Below are 22,999 nucleotides of genomic sequence, written 5' to 3'. Positions count from 1 at the left end.
GTGTTAATCAACTGTTTATATTATCAGTAAGGCTTCCAGTCAACAGGAGGCTGTTAGTAGTTAAGAGTTGAGGGAGTCCAAAGTTATCCTCGGATTTTGGCCTGGGGGGAGGGGTGAGAGTGGGGCGGGGGGAGGGGTCAGTGCCCCAACCCATGCATTGTTCAAGCGCCAATTGTATATACACACACATACTTGCACACACACACACACCAAGTAGCTATTATAGGCTTCTGGATTATCTTATTTCATCTGGTTATAAATTCTGTTGGATGTAACATCAGGCAATCAAGTTGGTTCAGTTAAGAGACCAGATCAATGAATATACACAGTTCGCAAAATACGTTCCATAAAATCTATCTACGCTCACTCCCCCCTGCACCCACACACACGCACTCACTTTTTTTCTCGTTTTTTTCTTCAGTCTTTTTCATGGTGTTCAAAGGCAAAGAGAAAAGATGGCCCCCAAGATCCGGAAGTGGCTTTAGCCCTAAGAAACCCAGGGCTTTGTTTTGCAGATAACGGCGACTGTGACTGCGGCGAGTGCGTGTGCAGGAGCGGCTGGACGGGCGAGTACTGTAACTGCACCACCAGCACGGAGCCCTGCATCTCCGAAGACGGGGCGCTCTGCAGCGGGCGAGGGGGCTGTGTGTGCGGCCAGTGCGTTTGCACGAACCCCGGAGCCTCGGGACCCACCTGCGAACGTTGTCCCACCTGTGGCGATCCCTGTAACTCTAAATGGTAATGTCTCTACGCTCACCAGTCCTTCCTTCCATAGGGTTCGTGGTGATCAAAGTTATAATGACATTATATACACTCAGACCTCGGATTGTTCTTGCTGGCTTTGGTCTCCAAGCCTCCATCAAAACACACAAACCGGGCTTCCCTGGTGGCGCAGTGGTTGAGAGTCCGCCTGCCGATGCAGGGGACACGGGTTCGTGCCCCGGTCCGGGAAGATCCCACATGCCGCGGAGCGGCTGGGCCCGTGAGCCATGGCCGCTGAGCCTGCGCGTCCAGAGAAAACACACAAACCCGCAGGGCCCCTGCGATCGTCAGCCTGGAACGTCAGCCTCTCCCTTGCCTCTCAGCGCTGATGATCCAGGACCACAAAGTCATGTTTCTGCAAGAGAGCCTAGTGGGGAAGCTGAGCTGATGTCCCACGCTGATAACATCGATAGTCTCTCCCTTACAGTACCAACCACACATCAGGAATGCCCTGGGGGTAGACCGAGGACACTCACGTTCAGTACTTTTTTAAGGGAAACAGACAAGCTTCTTTCTTATCCAGACGTTTATAGCCTGACCTTACTGATTCATTCCTATCTATAAACTCATAAAGGCAAAGAGGCAGAAAGATGATCTTGGCTTTCCATTCCTTCCCTCTTCTTTACCACTCATGCCCTTTGGCACCTTTCTTTGGTTGTCATTCTACACAGCTATGGTGACTGACACTTTCTTTTACACAATGTGAACAACAGCAACAAAACAACCACATTGTTTTTATTTTCCAGTAAAAAAAAAAAAAGTTTCTTTGCTTGGCAGCTAACTTCTTAATGAAAGCGGGGCAACATTTGCAGGTTAAGTGAAGCAAATCTCCAAATTGGCTGTGTTAGGACATTGCAGGTGTAATGTATTATACAGCAAACGTGCTTAAGCAGTTCATACTTTCATTAACTCTGGTACCTAAAATGGGGACATGTGCATTTCCAATGTAAACAAAGTAAGAAAATCAATATCAATATTCACTCAGTGGTTGCTCACTATCCAGGTGTCAAAACTTCTCTGTCACTGTGCCTGGACATATGCCAAGAGAAGCACGGGCACAAGGTTAGACTTACTTGAATAGAATTTAATATAAAATGTCATTTCAAGGTATTTCTTCTATTATTTTTCTATTTTGTCTTCTCTGTAAACATGATTCAATCTTCTTTGAAAAAATATTTTATTTAACTATAGTTGATTTACAATGTTGTGTTAGTTTTAGGTGTTCAGCTTCAGATTCTTTTCCATTATAGGTTATTACAAAATATTGAATATAGTTCCATGTGCTATACGGTAAATCCTTGTTGTTTATCTATTTTGTATATAGTAGTGTGTGTATGTTAATTCCAACTTCCTAATGTGTCTCTCCCCTTCCCCTTTCCCCTTTGGTAACCAGAAGTTTGTTTTCTTTGTCAAACATTATTCAATCTTAAATCTGGTTTATAAGACATGAAATTAATAGTCCAAGTAGTTTGAATTTGAGAAATCAGGTAGAGTGATCCCCTTGGTGTTTGTTAGTTTTGAGGTGAAACCATTCTATTTATTCTTTCATGCACTTATTTATCAAATAGGTATTAAGTACTTACTATAGGCCAGGAATCATGTTAGGCCATAAACATACAGTGAAACTGAAACAGTTACCGTTCCTGCTGTCACAGCTGCTGAGCATCTACTGGGAAAGACAGAACATTTAAAATAGTAATTATAATGATATCTGGGCTAACAGTTACAATAAGGGATAGAGAGGGTACAGTGGAGCTATATGGCAGGAGATAAAGCTACCAGACTAGCTCGGGCAGCCATCAGTGGGATGCACAAAGGTGTAGAGCTTTTAAGGGCTTCCGCAATCTCAAGCAACCCTACTGCAAAACCACTCCAAGTAAATATATAACCCAGATATGTGCAGTGTGCTTGCAGTGCAAAGGCCACTTCCAGGTAAGACTGCTATCCCTACTCCACATAGATTGCTGCTCCTAAACCCTTCCAGCAGAGGAATTCAGAGGCTTCCACTACAAGGGAACTAGCTGATAAGGATTGGGGAAGGCTTGCCTAAGGAAGTGCTGTTTCAGCTGAGATTTGATGTGGCATGGTGGGCGTGGGGAATGTTTCCAGCACTTAGAGGAGCATACCTTTCCTGGGCCAGCATAATGTGTGCCCACAGTAAGAAAACTTTTGCAGCTTTGGATTACTCCAAACACTATCCAGCTGTAAAGTGATTGTCAGCACAAGATTAATTCAGGGTCTAAGCTTTACTTACCTGTATAGACATCATTAGAGTAGCTTAATTCCTGGGCTATGTTCTTGGAAATACACTTTTCTATAAGTAGCAATCCTTTATTTAAAAACCTGCATTAATGAGGATCCAGGCTGTAATCCTCAGCTTTTGAAAATACCTTATCAAGGCTTGGATGCATTCAAAAGGGTTACAGAAAAGTGAATCTTTAAAATAGTCATTCAGGACATATGACAATTCTTGGAATTCTTGCTAAAACACAGACCATTTCTATTAAGAAAGTCACATTTTGTCTAGTACCATAAACCCTTCCCAGGAAAATGTTTAATGAAAATACAGCTAAATCAAATACCAAAATAATTGGGTTTTTTGTTGTTGTTGGGGGAAAAAATTTTTAATCTAACCAATCAGAAGTAATCAGTACAGATGAATGAGGATAGTAGCTATTATCAAGCTGGCTCATGGAACACTGATTACTGAATGGAATTCAGAATAAAGGAGTTTCCTCTTGGACGTCACCCAACCATCTTTCTGAAAGTAACGAGAAACACAATATCCTCTCTGAGACACTCCTATAGCCAGAACCATAGTAATAGCATTAAAGCAATATCCCAGCTGCGTATCTATTTTCCACTAATACAAACTGATCAACTCTGTTGAATAATGTTCACAGGAGCTGCATTGAATGCTACCTGTCTGCAGATGGCCAGGCCCGAGAAGACTGTGTTGACAAATGCAAATTAGCTGGTGCGACCATCAATGAAGAAGAAGGTTCTACTTGTTTGAAATTGCTTTCCTTTCCTTTGCACAGTTTTGGAGAGGCAGAAATTCGGTGGAGGGCTTTTCAGTAGCTCGACCTCATTTGTACTAGGGTGTTAGTTCACTCGCATTCATTTTTAAGAGTAAATGCATTCCAGAAGGCTAAAGACTTGATGGCTTGGGAGACAAGCAATTTAAAGTCCCGGCTATGCTATTTGCTCTGTTGCAAATTCATCTCTGCTTAACACATGCAATTGGAGAGAATTCCAGAATGCTATATTTTTTTGAATTAGCAGAGTGGAAAATTGAAGAAATAGCTAAACGTTAACCTCCTAACCTGAAATCATCCTCTATCATCTGATTACCTTATTTCATGGTAGGACAAAGTAAGGTATAATATGGGTTTTCTGACAGCAACTCTCAGACACCAGGCAGTTTCTGGTTAGTGGCCATTTTTCCTGCTCTCCCCTCCATATGCTTTTACTCCCAGCTTTCCAAACATGGGCATTACATGGTCATCCTTAATTCCCTGTTGCCTTGGTCCCAAACTACAAGAAGGGCCTGTTACCTTTAACTGCTAAGCAAACTCTACTCTTGCTTCCACCTGCCATTTTTGAAGTTACTTGCTTAAAATCAGATTCTTTCTAATGGCAAAATGTTATTTCAAATCTGTAAATTGGTTGTATCTTAGCTGCAAAGGCATTTAAAAAATAACCTGTGAACTTTAAAACAAAGCCGATGACTGACTTCTCCCAAAGGGACCATCTGGGGGTATTTGTTTTTCCATCATCACAAACTCCCTGCCTTATCCTGCTGCTCAGGTAGGGACATTGTTCTGCACGCCTCAGAGGCACCGCCACGGTGCATCTCAGGAGGAGCGGAATAACCAAGATGATAATTTATGACACTCTAGGATATGTATCTTGAGTAGACGAAGCTAGAATACAGAAATTAATCCATTTCCAAAGTGAAATAAGTTAGTGATATTTATGTTGTTTTGAAACTTACCAACATTGTTTTAAAATTGAGGTTTCTGACTGGCCACAGTTAAATAACCCTGTATGGAGGGGCGTGATTAGCACTCATGAAACCCCTCGCCTGTGCTTTTCTAGTGTCTCAGATAAATATGCCAAATAACCATAAACTGGACAAGACAGTAGGTACATTACACTAATACCGAAGGTAAGATGCAGTAAAAGCACCGAGTAAAGTGGGATTTGTAGCCTGTCCACATTAGTAACTAGTACAAAATCTCAGCATATCCTTCTGGCTTCATTTCACAGCAACCAGTTGGGATATTTACCAAGTGTTTTAAAGAAATGACTAAAAATTGCAGAAAATGCCCTGCAAATGACTAGAACTGAATTGACTAGCAGCGTGAGAAATCTAATGTGCTAAGGGGAAAAAAGAAGTAAACCTTGGAAACATGGTAAATCCTGAACAGGGAATTACTATATTTAAATACACAGTTTTCTGAGTATAAGTTATCATAAATGCTTGGATTTGAGAGGAAGACAAGATTCTCAAGTGGCATTTAAAATTTTTGCATTATTCTTGTATAATTGACTAAATTACCTTCAAAATAGGGGACTACAACTATTTCTAACTCAGAAATCAAAATAGTAATTGGATTACCAGTACCATTTAAAGCACTAATCATGATGAATTTGAGAGAAAAACTATCTTTGTCAGCCTGTGAATTAAAAAAGTCACTCTTCTAATGGGCCTTTTTATAAGTCCTATTTCAAGTTACTCATCCAGTTCTGTTATTGATCATATCATCTTGAAATTATCACAACATATTTGCTCTTCCATGGGGTCTTTGATCAGCCCATTCTTCCCCTAATAAGGACATGGAGAGTAAAGTAAAATAACCATAAACTTCATAATCTGAATAAATTATTCCTCACCTGTGCTGTGGTGACTTGTGTGAGTATTTCTAAGGACATGTGGTTTAACTTTATTCAGCCATTTTACTGAAGTAGAAGTTTTTAATTTACCCCCATATTCATGTACTCAGAGCATTGTTACTCAAAGTGTGTTCCATGGAACACTAGTTCTGAAAGCGATAAATGGACCAAAGCACCCCTGGTCATATAAGTTTTGTAAATGGGAAGCTAAGCTTTTTGTTTTCTTTGCAAGACTGAGAGTTGTCATGTCTATTAAATTAAATGTGCATTGTGAATTTGCAGGAGAAGCAAAGGGAGGAATTAGAGTAAGGAGGGATTCCCAAACTTATTTGACCACAGAACTCTTGTGTTTTTTTTTCCCCTTGGGAAACTTTTCTCTGAGAACTACTACCTCAGCCCCAGAGGCGAGGTCTTAAACACATGGCTATCTTGGTTCAGTGGTGCAGACAGTTTATATTTTCCACATCTTTTCTGGACCTTCCCAGACCCCAGCCTTTTCACCTCCCTTCTCACATTTCTTCCTTTTCTAAGGATGATTTCATGGACTGCCTGAGATCTTATTTTCATCGTATTATTCTAGAACAGCACTGCTAGCACTCATAAAAGTGGGTAAAAAAGAAAGGTCCATTTCTAATGAACCAACAAAAGAAAACCTTAGCAGCTAATTATGCAAATCTCCAGCCCAAGCTGGACCTTTTCACTGCACATTCAATAATGCATTTTAATACCCAAACACTACAAAACAGGCTAAATCTAGAGTCATAACAGTCATGAAAAGGAGTGGTGAAGTAATTAAAGCAAGAAGGGAGTCGTGACTCAAAGGTCATATTAGCGGTTCCATTAAAACTTTAAAAATCCTGGCCAAGTAAATTAAGCCTCCCTGTGCTTCAGTGTAGCTCTTTAAGGGAAAATAAAAAAGCAGGATTAATATTACTGAAAGGAGTATTATGAGCTGTCCACATATTTTCTACCTGAGAATAAAATGTTCCATTAAGTAAGTTTGAGAGGAACAGGGCGGGTGTCCACTGTCACGGCAGAGACGGGGAGGGAAGGAAAAAAACACTCCAAAACAAAAAAAAAAGCATATTCCCGGAGACTTCATCATGAATCCTTGCTAACTGGATGGTTTGGTAGGAGAATGTGTGGTGGAGGTCGTCTAAAAATGACCAAAGTATGAATTATATATACAGTTCTGTTGCTGTCAAACACATGAAATAACACAAATTTCACTAATCAAGTGCTGCCCAGAGGTGCCCAAACCTCTTCATCAGAATCACCTCATTAAAAATATTATTAACAATTCACTAAAATGCAAGCTCCTGTCCAAACCACGGACTTCTCAAATCAGAATAGCCAGGGTGGGTCCCTGGAATCCATCACTGCAGAACTCTGAGGTGATTTAGATGATGGTAAACATTTAGGACCAGATGAGAATAATTTGTAATTAGATTTCTTAATATTCCTACGTAAATAGATGCTTCTAATGGATTCAAAGACAGTTTGTTCACTTAAATTTATCCTCTGAAATCTTATTAATAATGCCAAATGTTTTACTAGTCCCGGTTGTGATAGATAATACAGGCATGCTTCTTACAGACTCTGGCATGAGATGTTTAACTTATAAATTAAAGGCAAAAACAACTTAATTTTCTATCTTGCTATGGCTATAGCATTGTTGAACCAAAAAATAGACTATTATTTAATTTTTCTTTGTTAGAATCAGAGGAACACATGTGGATTCTGTTTTATTAAAATCTTTTTATGTTGAAGCTAATGAGAAAAGTTGTAGGTCTAACAAGACTATGTCCAAGATTATCTGGGACAGTCCCAGTTTTGTATTCTGACCCACTGTGTCATAAGACACTAATTTGGGATCATATGTCTTAAAATTTTAGGATAAGGGCAAAAGGTCATTCTACTTACAGGTTTCTGAAAAAAAGTGTTTGTAACAGTATCATTAAAAAGTCTCTAACTTTGGGCTTCCCTGGTGGCGCAGTGGTTGAGAGTCCGCCTGCCAATGCAGGGGACACGGGTTCATGCCCCGGTCTGGGAAGATCCCACATGCCGCAGAGCGGCTGGGCCCGTGAGCCATGGCCGCTGGGCCTGCGCATCCGGAGCCTGTGCTCTGCAACGGGAGAGGCCACAACAGTGAGAGGCCCACGTACCGCAAAAAAAAAAAAAAAAAAAAAAAGTCTCTAACTTAGAAGATAGGAGAACTTTAAGCAAGTTTTTTTTTTAATTAGAAAAATCCTACATAATTTTGGCATAGGTGCCAGATCACTAAAATGGTTCATAAATAGTATTAGCATCTTAGACTGACCATTTTACTCTATTATCAATTTCTGTCATGACATTCATTTTCTGCTTCTTGAATGAGCTCAAAATTTTTCTTCTGCTTGGAAAAGATTTGAGGAAAACTGAATTTCTTTTAATTGAGAAAAGGGCTATACTGAGTAGGCCAACTGTCATCCTGGTCTCCTTTTATTCTGGGATTTACCTTTATCCTGGTGGTCCCTGAGCTACATAACACTTCAATTTCCATTTCCTCATATTAATTTATATATACTGTTTTGACAATACGTGGCCCCCAATCTTGACTATGCCATTGTGGGAAAGGCCCCTTTAGAAGTAACCACTATCAGTTTGGACTGTGTAGTCCCTTTCTGAAACATAATCTCAGCTTCCTCCCAGATGCTCTCAGCCAAGGAGAACGTATAGCTTCCTCATTACCATAATCAGAGCCATTCTATTCCCAAGACAACTAAGCGTACCTGCCTTGAAGTACTTCACTCTACTGAAATCCTACCACCATCATTTTGATGGGTGCATTCGATGGTCAGTCCTGATTGACCACACCTGGAACAGTTCTTCTGGAACAGGAGTAGAAACTAAAACCTCGGTGGATAGGGAAAATTCTGTGTCTTTTCTATTCCTATTCTGCAATGTTGAAAATTCCTATTTGTATAATAAAACTCAGTGCTACTTTGCTTTAAAAATAATCTCTTTTGGAATCTCATTTAACCTAATGAATGACTCTTTTATCTACAGATTTCTCAAAGGATAGTTCTGTTGCCTGTTCTCTGCGAGGAGAAAATGAATGTCTTATTACATTCCTAATAACTACAGATAACGAAGGGAAAACCATCATTCACAGCATTAATGAGAAAGGTGGGTGGCATGCCTTCCCTTGCCAGTGGTAAGAGATATTACATGGGAGAGGAGAAAACAACCAGAAAGATGCTCTGGGTAGCTTGCCAGGAAAGACATTTCCAAATTTTGATGGAGTGCCTCTACTTTCCCAATGGCTGAAATATACCTGTTGAAGGGTTTGATATGTTCCAATGTTTCTTATTAAGACCAAAGAACAAGAGAAGTGTTTTTGTACCAATCCCCGAAAGCTGGCTGATGAATTGTAGAAAGGTGGACCAATTAAATGCAATGAAAGCAAAAGGTATGTTTTTAGGAAAGACTGACAGGGAAGAGGAGCATAGCAGTCTAAGAGAACGAGCTTTTTTTTTTTTGCGGTACGCGGGCCTCTCACTGTTGTGGCCTCTCCCGTTGCGGAGCACAGGCTCCGGATGCACAGGCTCAGCGGCCATGGCTCACGGGCCCAGCCGCTCCATGGCATGTGGGATCTTCCCGGACCAGGGCACGAACCCGTGTCCCCTGCATCGGCAGGCGGACTCTCAACCACTGCGCAACCAGGGAAGCCCAAAAACGACCTTTGACTCAGGCAAACCTTGGCTCAAATCCTGCTCCACCACTTCCTTGACATTCTGGAAGATAATTGTCTCTCCGAGTCTCTATTTCCTCATCCGTAAAATGGGAAAAATAACAGTACTTTCTTCTAAGGGTTGATTCAAGGATTAAATGAAATAATGCATGTAAAATATGTACCAGTTCATAACCTACCTAATGGGTCTTTAAATGATAATGCTGAGTCAGGAAAGATGTGAAGAGACAAGGAAGGAAGGAAGTGATCTGTAAAGGAAGAGTCTGTGAGTTGCTTCTGTGAGTTTTTCTCCATACCAATTCATGGAGTCGGCTTGGGACTCAGGGAACCCTCAAATAAGAATCTCATCTTCAGTGAAGGGGAGAGAGAAACTTGTAGCAGGTAGAAAAGAAAATAGTGGGGAAGGTATTGATACTTTTGTTGAGAAGTTCTTAAATTTTAGTAAGTTTCACCTGGGGAGCTTGTTAAACTGCCAGCCTCCTGAGTCAGCAGGCTGGATGTGTGGCCCAGGACTCTGCATTTTAACACTTCTCCAGGCAACTCGGATACAGGTGGCTTCCAGACCTCCTCTGAGTGACTCTGCCCTGAAAGCCCTGGCTGCCTTCTTACATGCGCACAGGTGCCTCACCTTTTCTGTCTTCAGTTAATGATGTGTCCCTAAACCTTTCTGCCAGAAATGACAGCTGCATTAAATCAGACCTCTCCAGATCTTGCCAGCAGCCTCCTCCTCCTTCCCTCTAAAGCTTGAGGCCTAAGTTCCGGCCCAGACAATAGCAGCAAGGGCAGGCTAGAAGACAGATGTGTTTTGTTGTGTGTGCTGGTTTATCGGTGGACTGACAAAGTATTAAGTCCTGAATTTGAAACCAAGAGTACCAAGCTGCCATCACTTAAGAGTGTGAAAAGCAATGACAAAATTACCAAAAAGTAAGTTGAAGACATTATGAACTAACCAAGCAAACACGATTAGAAAAGTATCACATTGCAGTGCTGAGGGTCAGAGAGGGAGGGGTCGGCACAATGCAAGAGACAAGTGTATGATGGTGACCTTGCCACTCAGGTGGGCAGAGTGCACCAGGAGACTTGCTCTTGAAAAGCTTCTGTAAATTGACTTCTTTGAAATGCATATGTAAAAGGCATTGTAGAGGTCATTAGTTAAGAAAATCTAAGGTGAATCCTGCTGTACAAGGAAGAAATACTTTATGAAAACCGGCCTCATCATTATGTATTTTATAAAGTCAAATTCTTCAACTACACCCCCATCTTCTGTTTGTGACTGTGGCAGTGGCTTTAGCAAGTTCTCCCGAAATCAAAGCCATTCCTTACAATATTGATTCCATTGGAGAAGCAAGCTCCAAACAAAAATGAACTTCCAGAGTAGGTTCTGTTTTTAATTCAGGGGATTTTGTATCTAGATGGTTTGATTTTGATTCTTTTTTTCTTGTGAAACATGCCTTTGGTTGATAAATGCTTCCTCATTACTGAACTGTTGGGTTTTTCTTCTTTTATTCATCCACACAATATGAGTGGTACATCAACATGCCATCTTTCCGAGAGCCCTCAGATGCCCTGATATCTTTTTATTAAAGCTTTTTATTCTCCCTATGCTTTTGTAGCAGGGAAGAGTGAGGGGAAAATGACCTCCCAGAAGTTTAACAGGAGTCACCTGACGGCTTCAGGGACGCTTCTTTCCTGGTAAATATTCGAGCTCCTCGATAGGCCCGGAGCTTCCAGGGGCCCTGAGGACAGAGCCTGTCCCCAGGAATCTGTAGTCCCCTCTCACAGCTTTAAGACCAGAGAATCCCAGGGTAGCCGGTTGGAGGCAAGAAGAGAAAAGAGGCAAAATGAGAAAGGAGGATGTGAAGGTTAAGGATGACCAGTATTCTTCAAACAAATAGAAAAAAAAAAACCCCAGTGAAGGGTCACCATCAGTGTCTGTGTGAACATAGGGAGAGCTTCACTAATCTTTTTTCCGGAGGAACTTTCAGCCACATTCCTGAGAGCCGCAGTCAGTGAATGATAGTTGGGGAGCCTTCCTAGCAGGGATATGGGTGTGGATGTTACACCCACAGTTTCCAACTTGGAGATTCCAAGCCCTTGAGGTCTTGAGCATAGAAAAGCGAGAAGGGTGCATTTGTTGTAACAATAATCATAATAATAATAATAACAGCAGCTGTCATTTGTTGAGCCCTTACTAATACCATATATCAGGTGTTATGCTATATGTTTTACATGTATTGATTCATTTAACACCCTCAACAACCATATACAGCAGATGTTGCTATTATTTCCATTTTGCAGGTAAGGAAATTGAGAAGTTAATAATTTGCTAGGTCCTGCAGCAATTAAGTACCAGCCCCGATTGGGGATCTCCGGCAGTTTGGCCCAGAGCCCGTGCTCTTAACTACTGTGCTCTACTGCCTCTCACTGGCTGTACGAGCATCATAAATATCTGAATCCCCAAAATAGGTCAGCTCATCACTCTCCCATTGAAATGTTATGCAAACCACGTTGTAATTTTAAATTTTCTAGTAACCACATTAAAAAACATAAAATAATTTTAATAATGTCTTATTTAATCCGTTGCATCCAAACTATTATTTCAGTGTACAATCAATATAAAATTATTAATAAGATATTTTACCTTTTTCATACCAAGTCTTCAAAATCAGTGTGTATTTCGCACTTAACACAAAACCTAATTCTGAAAAGTCACATTTCTAGTGACTATTGAGCAATAGCCACATGTAGCAGCGCAACCAGATTGGCAGCGTTAGAAACTCAGCGCCTTAGAATTAGGCGCAGCGCTGACCCAGACTCAGTAGGCAACCCCGGACGGAACACAGTGATGGAGAAAACATTTTGCCCCACCTACAAATATGTCTTTAGTCTGAGCATCTCAAGAAATACTAAAGAGAGTATGGAAAGTGGAAATTTCTGTTGCGTAATACCTGCTCTGGAGCTTGGGCCAAAATCCTTTCTTGAGAAATGTTTAATTCCCAATGACTCTAAGTTCTTAAAATAATTATCTCCACCAGGCCATGCCTGTTTCTCCATTATTTATTCCCTACTGGAGAGCTCTCCTAATTCATGTTCTGACTGCAGGGTCTCAGCAAGCTTCATCTTGCTTCGAGCAAGAACATCCTATGCCCCGCCCCAGACATTTCACAGTCAAAGATGTAGCCAGTATATATTCTCATTGACACAGGCCTGCCACTTTCTTTGCAGGAGTGTTGCTAACTTATTAGAAGCAGCCATGGTTAATTTGCTATGCTAGAAACAGTCTTTAGATCTTCATACTGTAGTACCTATTTTATTAGCTCCTTTACTTATTTCTGCATAATCTCCTTAAATGGTTTTTTGGCCAAAGAACAAAAGTGTGTGAGACCAGGCATCATGCTGTTAGGGGGCCATTAATTCCGCTCAAATTCAGATCAGCTATAGATCTTACCTTGAAAGCAGCATGACTAGTCCTGTGTGTATAACCCTCCTTTTTAAATATATAAAAGCAATAAGAGTTAGGATAAACTAAGCATGATTCATTTCCTCCCAAGATACCATGGATTTGCCTCACTTCTTGCAGAGGGAAACAGATATTTAATGATAATTTCTGTGTGGGATTTTTTTCTCCCATGAAAGCAAATGCAGAGCTTAATTATAATGTTTCATTAAGAAATGTATCATCTCCCAGGCATATTGCAAGTATTATTAGTCATTCTGCTGTCAATGAGAGAAGGTACTGAGTAATTGTAAAATTATATTACTATCATCAATAGAGTCAAAATAACATTTCATAGAATGTTCAAGTAGAAAGGACTATACAGAACACCTAATTCCTCAAACTTCCCTGAAGATGAGTCACTTGGGATACTTTTAATAATAAAAAATTTGTGGCCCCATCCAGACCCACCGAATCAGAATCTCAGGGGTTCGGTCTAGCAATTTCAGGGGTGGGTTTAATAAGCATGAGCACCTGGGCTTAAACTTATCAGGAAGTTAAGGAAACACTAAAGTCCCACATCTTTGTTTTACAGATGAGGGCACTGGGGCTCAGAGAGATGGAGGGACTTGACGGTTTCAGGCAGCTACTGTCCATCAGATGGGAATGGAACCCATCTCTCCTGAACCCAGTCCAGGAATTTTCCAGGACACCAGGGCACTGCATTAGAGTTGAAATAAAACTGAAAGCCATGATTGTCTTCTGTCTATATATTAAAAAAGGAAGCGCGAGTAGTGTATTTCCCAGGGGTAGGTTGTATTTAATATTGAGTATAATCTCCTATACGGTTCAAGAAAATCCATGAAAAAGTAAGTGTGTGTGTGTGTGTTTGTGTGAACACGTTCCATTTCTGCTTTATCATATACCCAGAAGAGACCATCTTTAGTAAACTATAGTCTTTTTATTGATCCTTTAAATATTCCATGTGTGTTAATTGTCACTGTTTTGAATTCGAATTCTTTTTGAGTCAGCCATTCAAGTGTCTATCCATTTGCTTTGAATAACCAAACTCTTACTTTATCTTTTGTTCTACTTTGAATGAATAGGGCTACCCTTCAACAAGTAACTCTTTTTTTTTTTTTTTTTTTTTAATTCAGCAAAACAAAAGGTGTTACAAAAGGAGAAAAAGTATGGTTGGAAAATTTCATGAGAAGTGTTTTCGCTACATCAGAACATTAATTGTACCATTTTCTTAATATAATTTTCTTTGTTTCCACAGACTGTCCAAAACCTCCGAATATTCCCATGATCATGTTGGGGGTTTCGCTGGCTATTCTTCTCATTGGAGTCGTCCTACTGTGCATTTGGAAGCTGCTGGTGTCATTTCATGATCGGAAAGAAGTTGCCAAATTTGAAACAGAAAGGTCAAAGGCCAAGTGGCAAACGGTATGTGCACACTTAGGGGCTACTTCTTTTCCCGTGCAAAAGATGGGATGTCGGCTTTCTTCTGCACTGGGAGAGTTAGAATGTCATGTTCTTTCTGTACTCTTCTCACCACATCCCCAACAGCTGATTTCTGTTCTGCTTTGGGGACAAAGGGACCTCTGTCCATTATCTGGGACCCAGATAGCCCTCACAGCATACATTTGTCTCTCAGGGCAATGAGGATTTCTCCTACTCTGAAGTGTCTCGTGAAACTCCTCTTATACTGTATAGCTACTTAGGAACATCAAGGAAATGCATTTCATTCTTTACCACCAGGAGGATCCCGCAGGCCCCATTTGATAAAGTATAGGTGCTGTATCTAAATATTTCCATAAATCGGTTGTTAGAGCTAATGGAATAATGTTCATGAGTAGTATGACAGTTCATGCCAATTTCCATGGAAATACTCATTACTCATAATAAGTTACAAAGTCAAGAAGACTTTTAAAATACCATCCAGTTAGTTTTTCTGAAAAACATAAATTTTAAACAGCTACCTGAAAAAAAAACCCCAAAGTATCAACTTTTAAATATATGTACTCAATAAATGTAATTTATGTGTCTCCTCTTCACAGTAGGCAAACACAAAACAGGACTCCAATTTTCTGTTTCTTTTCCACAGGAGAGATAATTCCATTTCTAGAGGCCCACAGAAACAATTTCATGGTTTTAATTTCATCTCTCTCTCTCTAATGGTGTGTCCAGCTATCTGATAGCAATTATCTTACATTGCTGATTCTAAAAACAGCGATATCACTGGAGGCAATACAGGCAAATACAATGCTCCTTTGGGTTCATCTCCCCCAAGTAAATTGATGTTAACACTTTTTTCTCTAGGTCTATAATATCTTCAATACCTAAAGCAAATGGAATTTTCTGTTTTGGATAAATTTATCTTGATAAGGGATGTTTATATCTTGTGCAGTTATTTGGAAACAACTATAATATATGGTGCAGGACAATGGACAATGAAAATTTTTATCTACTTTATCTTCCTATTAAAAATGCCTTTAGACAGAACAACCAAATGCAATGTATGGATCTTGTTTTGATCCTGATTTGAACACTCTAATATATATTTTTGGACAACTGGAAAAAAGTTAATATAGACTGGTTATTAGACTGATAGCTAGGATTTATGGTTAATTCACTTAGGTATGATAATGGCATGAGGCTTTGCTAGAAAATAATTAAGGTTTATAGTGAAAAAGGAGTGAAGGCTGGGCTTGCTTTTAAATAATTCAGCCAAAAGAGAGAGAGAGAGAGGGATAGTTAAGCAAGTGTGGCAAAATCTTCATAACTATTGAATCTGGGTCTACAGAGGTTCTTGATACAGCTTTCCTCTTCTTTTGTGTGTGTGTGGATTTTTCCTTATTAAACAAAACCCTTAGGAATGTCAAGTGAGGATTTGCAATGAGGCTATAATGTATCCATCTCTAACGAGGTAAAAATGTAATCTGACAGGTTAGTTTGGTGACTTAGAACCTAGTACTATGAGGCCAAAGTGTTGGAGCAATTCACTTCACCTGACCCCCTGGCCACAGATGTTGTTTTTAACTCTCATCCACTGCCTGGCAGGGGTCAGAAGGCAACCAGGCAAAACAAGCTGATTAGTATGTACTCATCAATCCCAAACTCCCAATCTATTCCTCCCCTACCCCACCCTTTCCCCTGGTAACGGTAATATACACACTACTATATATAAAACAGATAACCAACAAGGACCTACTGTATAGCACAGGGAACTCGGCTCAGTATTCTGTAATAACCTAAATGGGAAAAGAATTTGAAAAAGAAGCAAGCAAACAAACAAAAAAGAATGTGATTAAGTTGGCACAAAACACAATAGCAGCAGTTAGTTCAACAACCACCAGCCCTGTGAAGTAGTCTTGACACTCCCATTTTGAATGTAAGAAAACTGAGGCTCAGAGAGGTTAAGAGACTTCCCAAACTGTTGGTCCACAGTGGAGCTAAAATCTTAATTGCAGCCTCTTCTTCCAAGCATAGCCTTGACCCTCCTAGAAGGAATAGGCAGGTGTTCGCAAACAAGCGCTTGGGCAATTATGTGATGTGTATCTACTAACCAGCATATTTTCATGTTCTCCTACAAAGGCATGAATACTGACAAATGATTAATATCTTTAAAATAACATTTTAATTAACAGTTAATTTCCCCTAAAACATGAATTGTTTTCCCTCAGGATGTAGAACATGACTGAAATTCAAATGCTGAATTTTTGCTGTCTCTTCACCTAAAATGGAACAAAAATATGCATTAAACAGATAAAAGCATAAAAGAAAAATATTATTCCCTGTTAAATTGAGTTTCTTTGAATAACAAGTGTTTGATGTTCTGGACTAGATAATGACTGGGTCATAATTATTCACTTGGATGCAAAAGAGGTTTAATTCAAATAACTCAATTCAAATTTCACTAATATGTCCTATTGGAAAAAAAAGAATATTGCTCAGTGCATCCATTTTGTGGTCCTCGATTTGATTTTGTTTTTATCTAAAACCTATTTCTTCTTGAAGAACTGAATTTGGTCTTCAAACCCCTGGGGATCTCCGGGGACAGTAGTGGGACCTCTGACCCCTAGGCCCTCATTAGACTCTAAAGGTGACAGAGCTCAGGATGAGAAAGAGCTTTGTTATTGCCTCCTGAAACATTTCATTCATCATAGCTATGAAGAAAAGTTACCTTTTATTATGCTTTTAGAAATAACACCCCCCATCCATATTCTTTATGAAAACACAAAGGGAAGATATTTAAATCCATTTTTGATTAGACATTTTTTCTAGGATGACAAGTCATTAACTAGAGGCAAAAAATGTTCAGTCTGACATTCGATGCAGTCATGGATTGATTTTGTACTGTGCTAAGCAAATCAGGTCTGCGTTTGGCAGTTAGGCAATTCATTAAGAGAGCTGTGGGTCGTGACAGAGAGCTTTCTTAATACCACTTTTTCAAGCTCCAAAAATGTGCCATTGCCTTTGTAAAATCCACAGCCTAAATTAGCAACCCCCAGACTCCTGGGGGAATCAGCCTGGTCACCCCAGATAGTTGGGGGAAACCTGACCTTGTCTAAACAGTGCCGGAGTGCAGACCCACCCGAAAGGGAGCCAGACCCAAACCTGTGTCTCAGCTGGAAATCCTAGGTAGGGAGGTTGCCACCTACGTGGCACTAGAGGAGGCTGTGTGGGACATTGCCACACTTTCACCTGCCAACAAAATCCTGTTTGAGCTCATTCTCCTGAGTTCTGATCATCAGCTGAGGACAGGAAACACTACTGCCCCCTGACAATGTATACTTGCTCTTTCCCCACTTTTAAGCTTCCACCTTACCCTCCTACTGTGGTGGGATCTGCTTCATCCCTCAACCCTATTAGCATGCCCAGGCCCTATAACTAGCTTTTCAAGATGTGCTCCCCCCACCACAAATATTGTAGACCTTGATAAGCAAAGTTGCTTCAAAACACAGAATGAAAACTGCATAATCAAAATTAAACATTCAACTAAATGTCTGCAAAATAGCATTGTGTATTCGGTCAATTGCAACTCAAGGCACCTCCTTTGTCGTGCATATAAATTATTTTTAGCGTGGGATGTTTGACATGATCTGGGATGGGGCGCACAACAGAACTCCTAGTCCTACAAAGATCTTCCCTGACCCTGCTCACAGACTATTGACTCTTAACCGAGTGTCCTTTCTGCTTCCTAAGCCCCTCTATTCCTCCAGGACAGTACCCCACCCATCATTCCCAGCCTACACATCTTACTTTTTCCATCTTTCCTCTTCAGTTGAGTCCTTTATTCTTCTGTAGCCAACTTAAACTTAATAGCTTGCAGTCTCTTAAAGTTAATAGAATTCTACCCATGATTTTTGTTTGCAAACAAGACTCCACTTGCATCTAAGACCACATCAGTCTGCCCTACACCCTTCAAATCTCAAGTTCTTATCGTAGTGAGACTAAATAAGGACTGTAGGGTCCTCATGATTATCCAGGCTGACCTCAGGAGTAGAAGCAATATGGTGACTTGGCCTTCACTCATCATCCACCACCAGGTAACCTCTTCTCTTTTTGCCTCCATTACTGAGATAGCATCTCTCTCCAAAGGCACATGGACAAAGGTAACGTGTTACTCAGTTAGAGGTCAGGCCACTGGCTCTGGGCAATGTAGAAACAGGTGCAGGTGTGGTTCCTCCTCACAATGAAGACACTGCAGTGAATCCAAGGGCAACAAGTGGGAGAGGCCAGGGAATGGTTTTCAGTTTTATTCAGTTCCTCTGAGAGGCGAGAGAAATGTACTGAGGAGACAAGTACAACTGTGTTTTTTTCAAATCTATGCCTAGAAATTGCTACCGTCTCTGCAGTTCATGGGATAAGGAGACCAATGTATAACATTTAGTAATTTGGAGGGTTAGAGGTGGTACCCAGACTCCATAATACTCAGAAATGGGCTTGGAAATGTTGAGTCCCAAAGCCTTGGGAGGAAATATCTTTAGTACCCTCTCTAGGACCTAAAAGAAAAGGAAATTCCAAATGTGAAGAAGAGTTATAAGTAAGTACTAATAAGGAGAGGCAGCATTTATTAAACACTTACTATGTGCCAGGCACCTGCTGAAGTACGTTACCTCATGGACCAGGTGGGCACTTTGGTAATCTCTCTTATGGATGAGGACGCCAAAGCTCGGAATTGCTTAAGTAAGTGGTGGAGCTGGCTTGAAACCCAGACTGTCTGATGCCATAGCCTGTGTGGTCAACCTTGGGAAATGGGAGGGAAGAAACTGCTCCTTACCCAGACATTGTTCCTGCCTGGAACAATGAAACCAAAGGAGAGCAGTGGGAGGATCAGGCTGGGCATTTCTCCAAACACCTAGAGAGCTTTGGTCCTTCTGGTCCTGGTGATGGCACCTGGAAACACATCTACAGCCAAATAGCACAACTGAATTATCCAGGCTTTGGCACACAACCTTTCTATTGCCCCAAGGGCAAAGGTGTCTTGCCCAACCTGCCTTGGGACCTGTACTCCTTCATGAGCCCAGCGTCCCACATGTCAGTCTCTTGTGACTGACTCCCTCCTTCCCACACTGTTATTCTCTAGTAAGGAAAAGCCACTGAATTCTTTTACTATCCACATCAGGTGTTTGCAGTCCTGGGGATCTTTCTCTGCTTCTCTCAAGCATCTAGTTGTCACTCTTTCTGAATTTTGATCTCATTTTAGCAAGATTATTTGTGCCCTTGTTTGATGCCTCTCACCAGCAACACATTTCTTAAAGGCGGATACTATGTCGTTCATCTTTGTGTGCTTCGACCAGTTCACTTTTCCCATCTTTATTTTTTACATTTCACTTTTGGGTCCCCTATTGGTTCATTCTATTCATTCAATAAATTCCGAGTGCCTACTGTGAGCTAGCTGAACTGTTTTCAGCTCTGGTAAAACGGCAGTGACCAAAACAGCCAAAGTCTTGTTTTCTATCCATGATTTAGTGCATTTCCAAAAAGGGTAAGATTTCTAGGTTGCACGCATGGGACTGGTTCTTCATAATAAAAAAAATAAAGATGTACACAGTTTTAAATGTTAAAATTATGACATATCAAATTAATCAAAACTATTCAAATGGCTTTCAAGATTGAGCCTGACTCTCATCTTCCAATCTGTAATATACAATGAAATTATTTAGCTGTATTAAAACCATGTAATAACATAATATACATACTTTCATTTGGACCTTTTTTTTTTAGGGAACCAATCCACTGTACAGAGGCTCCACCAGTACCTTTAAAAATGTAACCTATAAACACAGGGAAAAACAAAAGGTAGACCTTTCCACGGATGGATAGAACTACTTTATGCACGGAAAAAGTCTGTTTCACTGATATGAAATGTTAATGCACTATTTAATTTTTCTTTCTTTGTTGTTTCAAAATGAGGTTGGTTTAAGATAATAATAGGTCATTTGGAGATCAGTCATTCTCTGTGTGAAGGTTAGAGACTATGTTGGCAGGTTCAAAATAATCAAGAAGAGAAATATCCTTAAAAAAGGGGTGACTTTGGGGATCATTTCAGGAATACTAACTCTGTTGCATTAATGCCTCAAAAAATCATCAAAATGATTCATGGGGCCCTGATTTGCATTTGAAAAATGTTTGAAATTAGAATCTCATTTCTTGCAGGAATACCTGACGTCTTTGTCTCAGCAAAGTCACAAAGTCCATATGCTCACATTATATACGCACACTTGCCAATCAATTCTAAACTTTTAGTAAATCTGCCCTTTCCTAAAGGAGGATTTTTTTTAATTTATGAAAAAATGAGATGCTGACTTTTATTTCAGCCGTAGGATGGAATTCTTCCAAAAATGTCCCACGTGTAAGAATGAAAATGAAGTGTTAATAATTTCTACGGATTTGAATGTACCCAAAAGTCAAGTATTTTGTTTTACAGATGAAGAAGAAGTAATTTATAAATTAGGAAGTCACCAGTAAAAAACAAAAATAACAAGCCTATTACTAGATTATGTTTAATTACCTGAAAATAAACTTCTATACTCAGTTTCCCTATTGACCCTGAGTTTTCAAACTATTACTCCTTCTGTATTTCTCAACCCATTTTACTCAGTTTCACAGTCATGTAAACCCTGTAACTGTCATGTGAAAGTTTTAATTTCTTGTTAAAAAATTTACTTTAAATGGTTAGATAGCTTATCCAAAAAGAGCTCCAATAATATACAAAAGGACCATGGGTTAAACAGAATAAAATTTTTAGTGGTTTTAAATCAAACACATCAAGAGTACACAAGTCTCTCATGAGTAATAGGCTTATTTAAATCTATATTCTTTTCTCATTTGCATAACACAGCTTGCACATTTCAGTTGCATATGGTGAATATGTTACTTTAAAAAGTAAGATTTTACTTGCAAAATACATGTGGGTAATTAGGGATCCATAGGTTAATTGAAGAGATGAACTCTGTAGAATATTAGTTTTTATAGTTAATACAGTTTTACAGAACATTTTCATCTCATTTGATCCTCACAAGGAAACTAAGCCTCAGATAGTGTGTAGAACTGGTCCAAAACTGAGGTCTTCTAGCTCCAAGCCATTGTTTCTTCCCACAGGGTGAGACTGACTCTTGTCAGAGAAATGATAGAAAGATTTTGTTAGGTAAGTGATAACTACCATTTGTTTGATAATGTAGTGACTAAGCAAATAGCACTTAAACTACTGGAATGTAGGTGAGGTCTTGTACTTTTGCGCAATGTTTATTACCTTTGAGTAAATGGTAATGTGAAGCCTTTTACTAGGTGAGTACTTCTTTAGGTAATGGAGGCTTCATATTTATCCACTGAACTGGCACAGATTAATCTATAGTAAGTCTCTTCAATTCTATCAGTTAGCTTGGTACACATTTGATCACTTGGAGACATTTTTTTTTCAGGCTTCTAAATAACTCAGGTAAATTAAACACTTGGGTAGTATACAGTTATACTAAAATAATTACTAATCACTTGGGAAACCTGAAGGGCTGATGTACCCATACGTTCCTGACTGAAGCTCAGGGTCAGTGGGAAATCTAGAGCAAGAAGGAAGTTGCAATACCAATGACACAATAGTGGTATTCATCTCTACATGTGATATTTTTGTATTATTACTGGAATGGGATTTTAGAATATATAAATTTCCTTTGTGTATATATTGGGGAAGGTAGAAAAGAATCTGCTATTTCTCTGAATACTGTTTTGACCCAGGGCTGGACCTTGAAAAGGCCAAAACGTTAACAGTAGTACTTCTGTTCACTGAAGAGTTATGTTACGTGATGATAAAATGGGTTTTTTGTAAGTTGTTTTATTGTATTTTGTGTTGACATAAATAAACATGGTAATTTAAACAATGAACCTTAGATGAATGGTAATTCCTTTTATTTACGTGGCACAAAACCCTCTTCTTGGATTTCTGGATCCCTGGGTGACCTGTTCTGACCGCCTTACTGGTCTCAGTCTGGGGCCAAGGAGAAGAGCAGAAAGAGGCAGCCACCAAAGGCAGAAGACAGCAGGGCATGGGCTGTAATTTGCTGCATGTTTACAATACTGAAATCACGAGGTTTTTAAACAGGCCTGGACATTACCTCACAGTTTGTAAAATCAAGTTCTTTCGGGTAAGTGTTTTGGGCTGAACTGTGATTCTCACCTCAAAATTCACATTCTGAAGTCTTAACATTTAGTACCTCAGAATATGACTGCATTTGGAGATAAGAAATTTAAAGAGGTAATTAAGTTACAATGAGGTAACCCTAATCCAGTATGATTGGTGTCCTTATAAGAAGAGATTAGGTCACAGACATGCAGGAAGGGAAGGTCACATAAAGACACAGGGAGAAGACGGCTATCTACAGCCCAAGGAGAGAGACCTCAGAAGAACCTGCCAACAACTTGATCTTGGACTTCTGCCCTCCAGAATTGTGAGAAAATTAATTTCTTGGGCTTCCCTGGTGGCGCAGTGGTTGAGAGTCCACCTGCCGATGCAGGGGACCCGGTTTCGTGCCCCGGTCCGGGAGGATCCCACATGCCGCGGAGCGGCTGGGCCCATGAGCCATAGCCGCTGAGCCTGCACGTCCAGAGCCTGTGCTCTGCAACGGGAGAGGCCACAACAGTGAGAGGCCCACATACCGGAAAAAAAA

General features: G+C 40.1%; 1 protein-coding gene across 2 annotated transcripts in view; it reads left to right on the top strand.

Annotated features, from left to right (window-relative positions):
* The window catches only part of ITGB6 (integrin subunit beta 6), a 70,341-nt gene extending 50,179 nt beyond the window's left edge, over window positions 1-20,162 (top strand). For both annotated transcript variants that reach the window (XM_060106251.1, XM_060106252.1), the window contains exons 11-15: window positions 516-738; window positions 3,666-3,763; window positions 8,710-8,829; window positions 14,110-14,276; window positions 20,064-20,162. In XM_060106251.1, the coding sequence (XP_059962234.1) occupies window positions 516-738; window positions 3,666-3,763; window positions 8,710-8,829; window positions 14,110-14,276; window positions 20,064-20,162 (707 nt within the window). The remainder of the gene's footprint in view (window positions 1-515; window positions 739-3,665; window positions 3,764-8,709; window positions 8,830-14,109; window positions 14,277-20,063) is intronic.
* Window positions 20,163-22,999: the final 2,837 nt, after the last annotated feature.

Source organism: Mesoplodon densirostris, chromosome 8, assembly GCF_025265405.1.
Source record: "Mesoplodon densirostris isolate mMesDen1 chromosome 8, mMesDen1 primary haplotype, whole genome shotgun sequence".
NCBI classification, from domain to species: Eukaryota; Metazoa; Chordata; class Mammalia; order Artiodactyla; family Ziphiidae; genus Mesoplodon; species Mesoplodon densirostris.
This window is presented reverse-complemented; position numbering and strand designations above follow the sequence as displayed.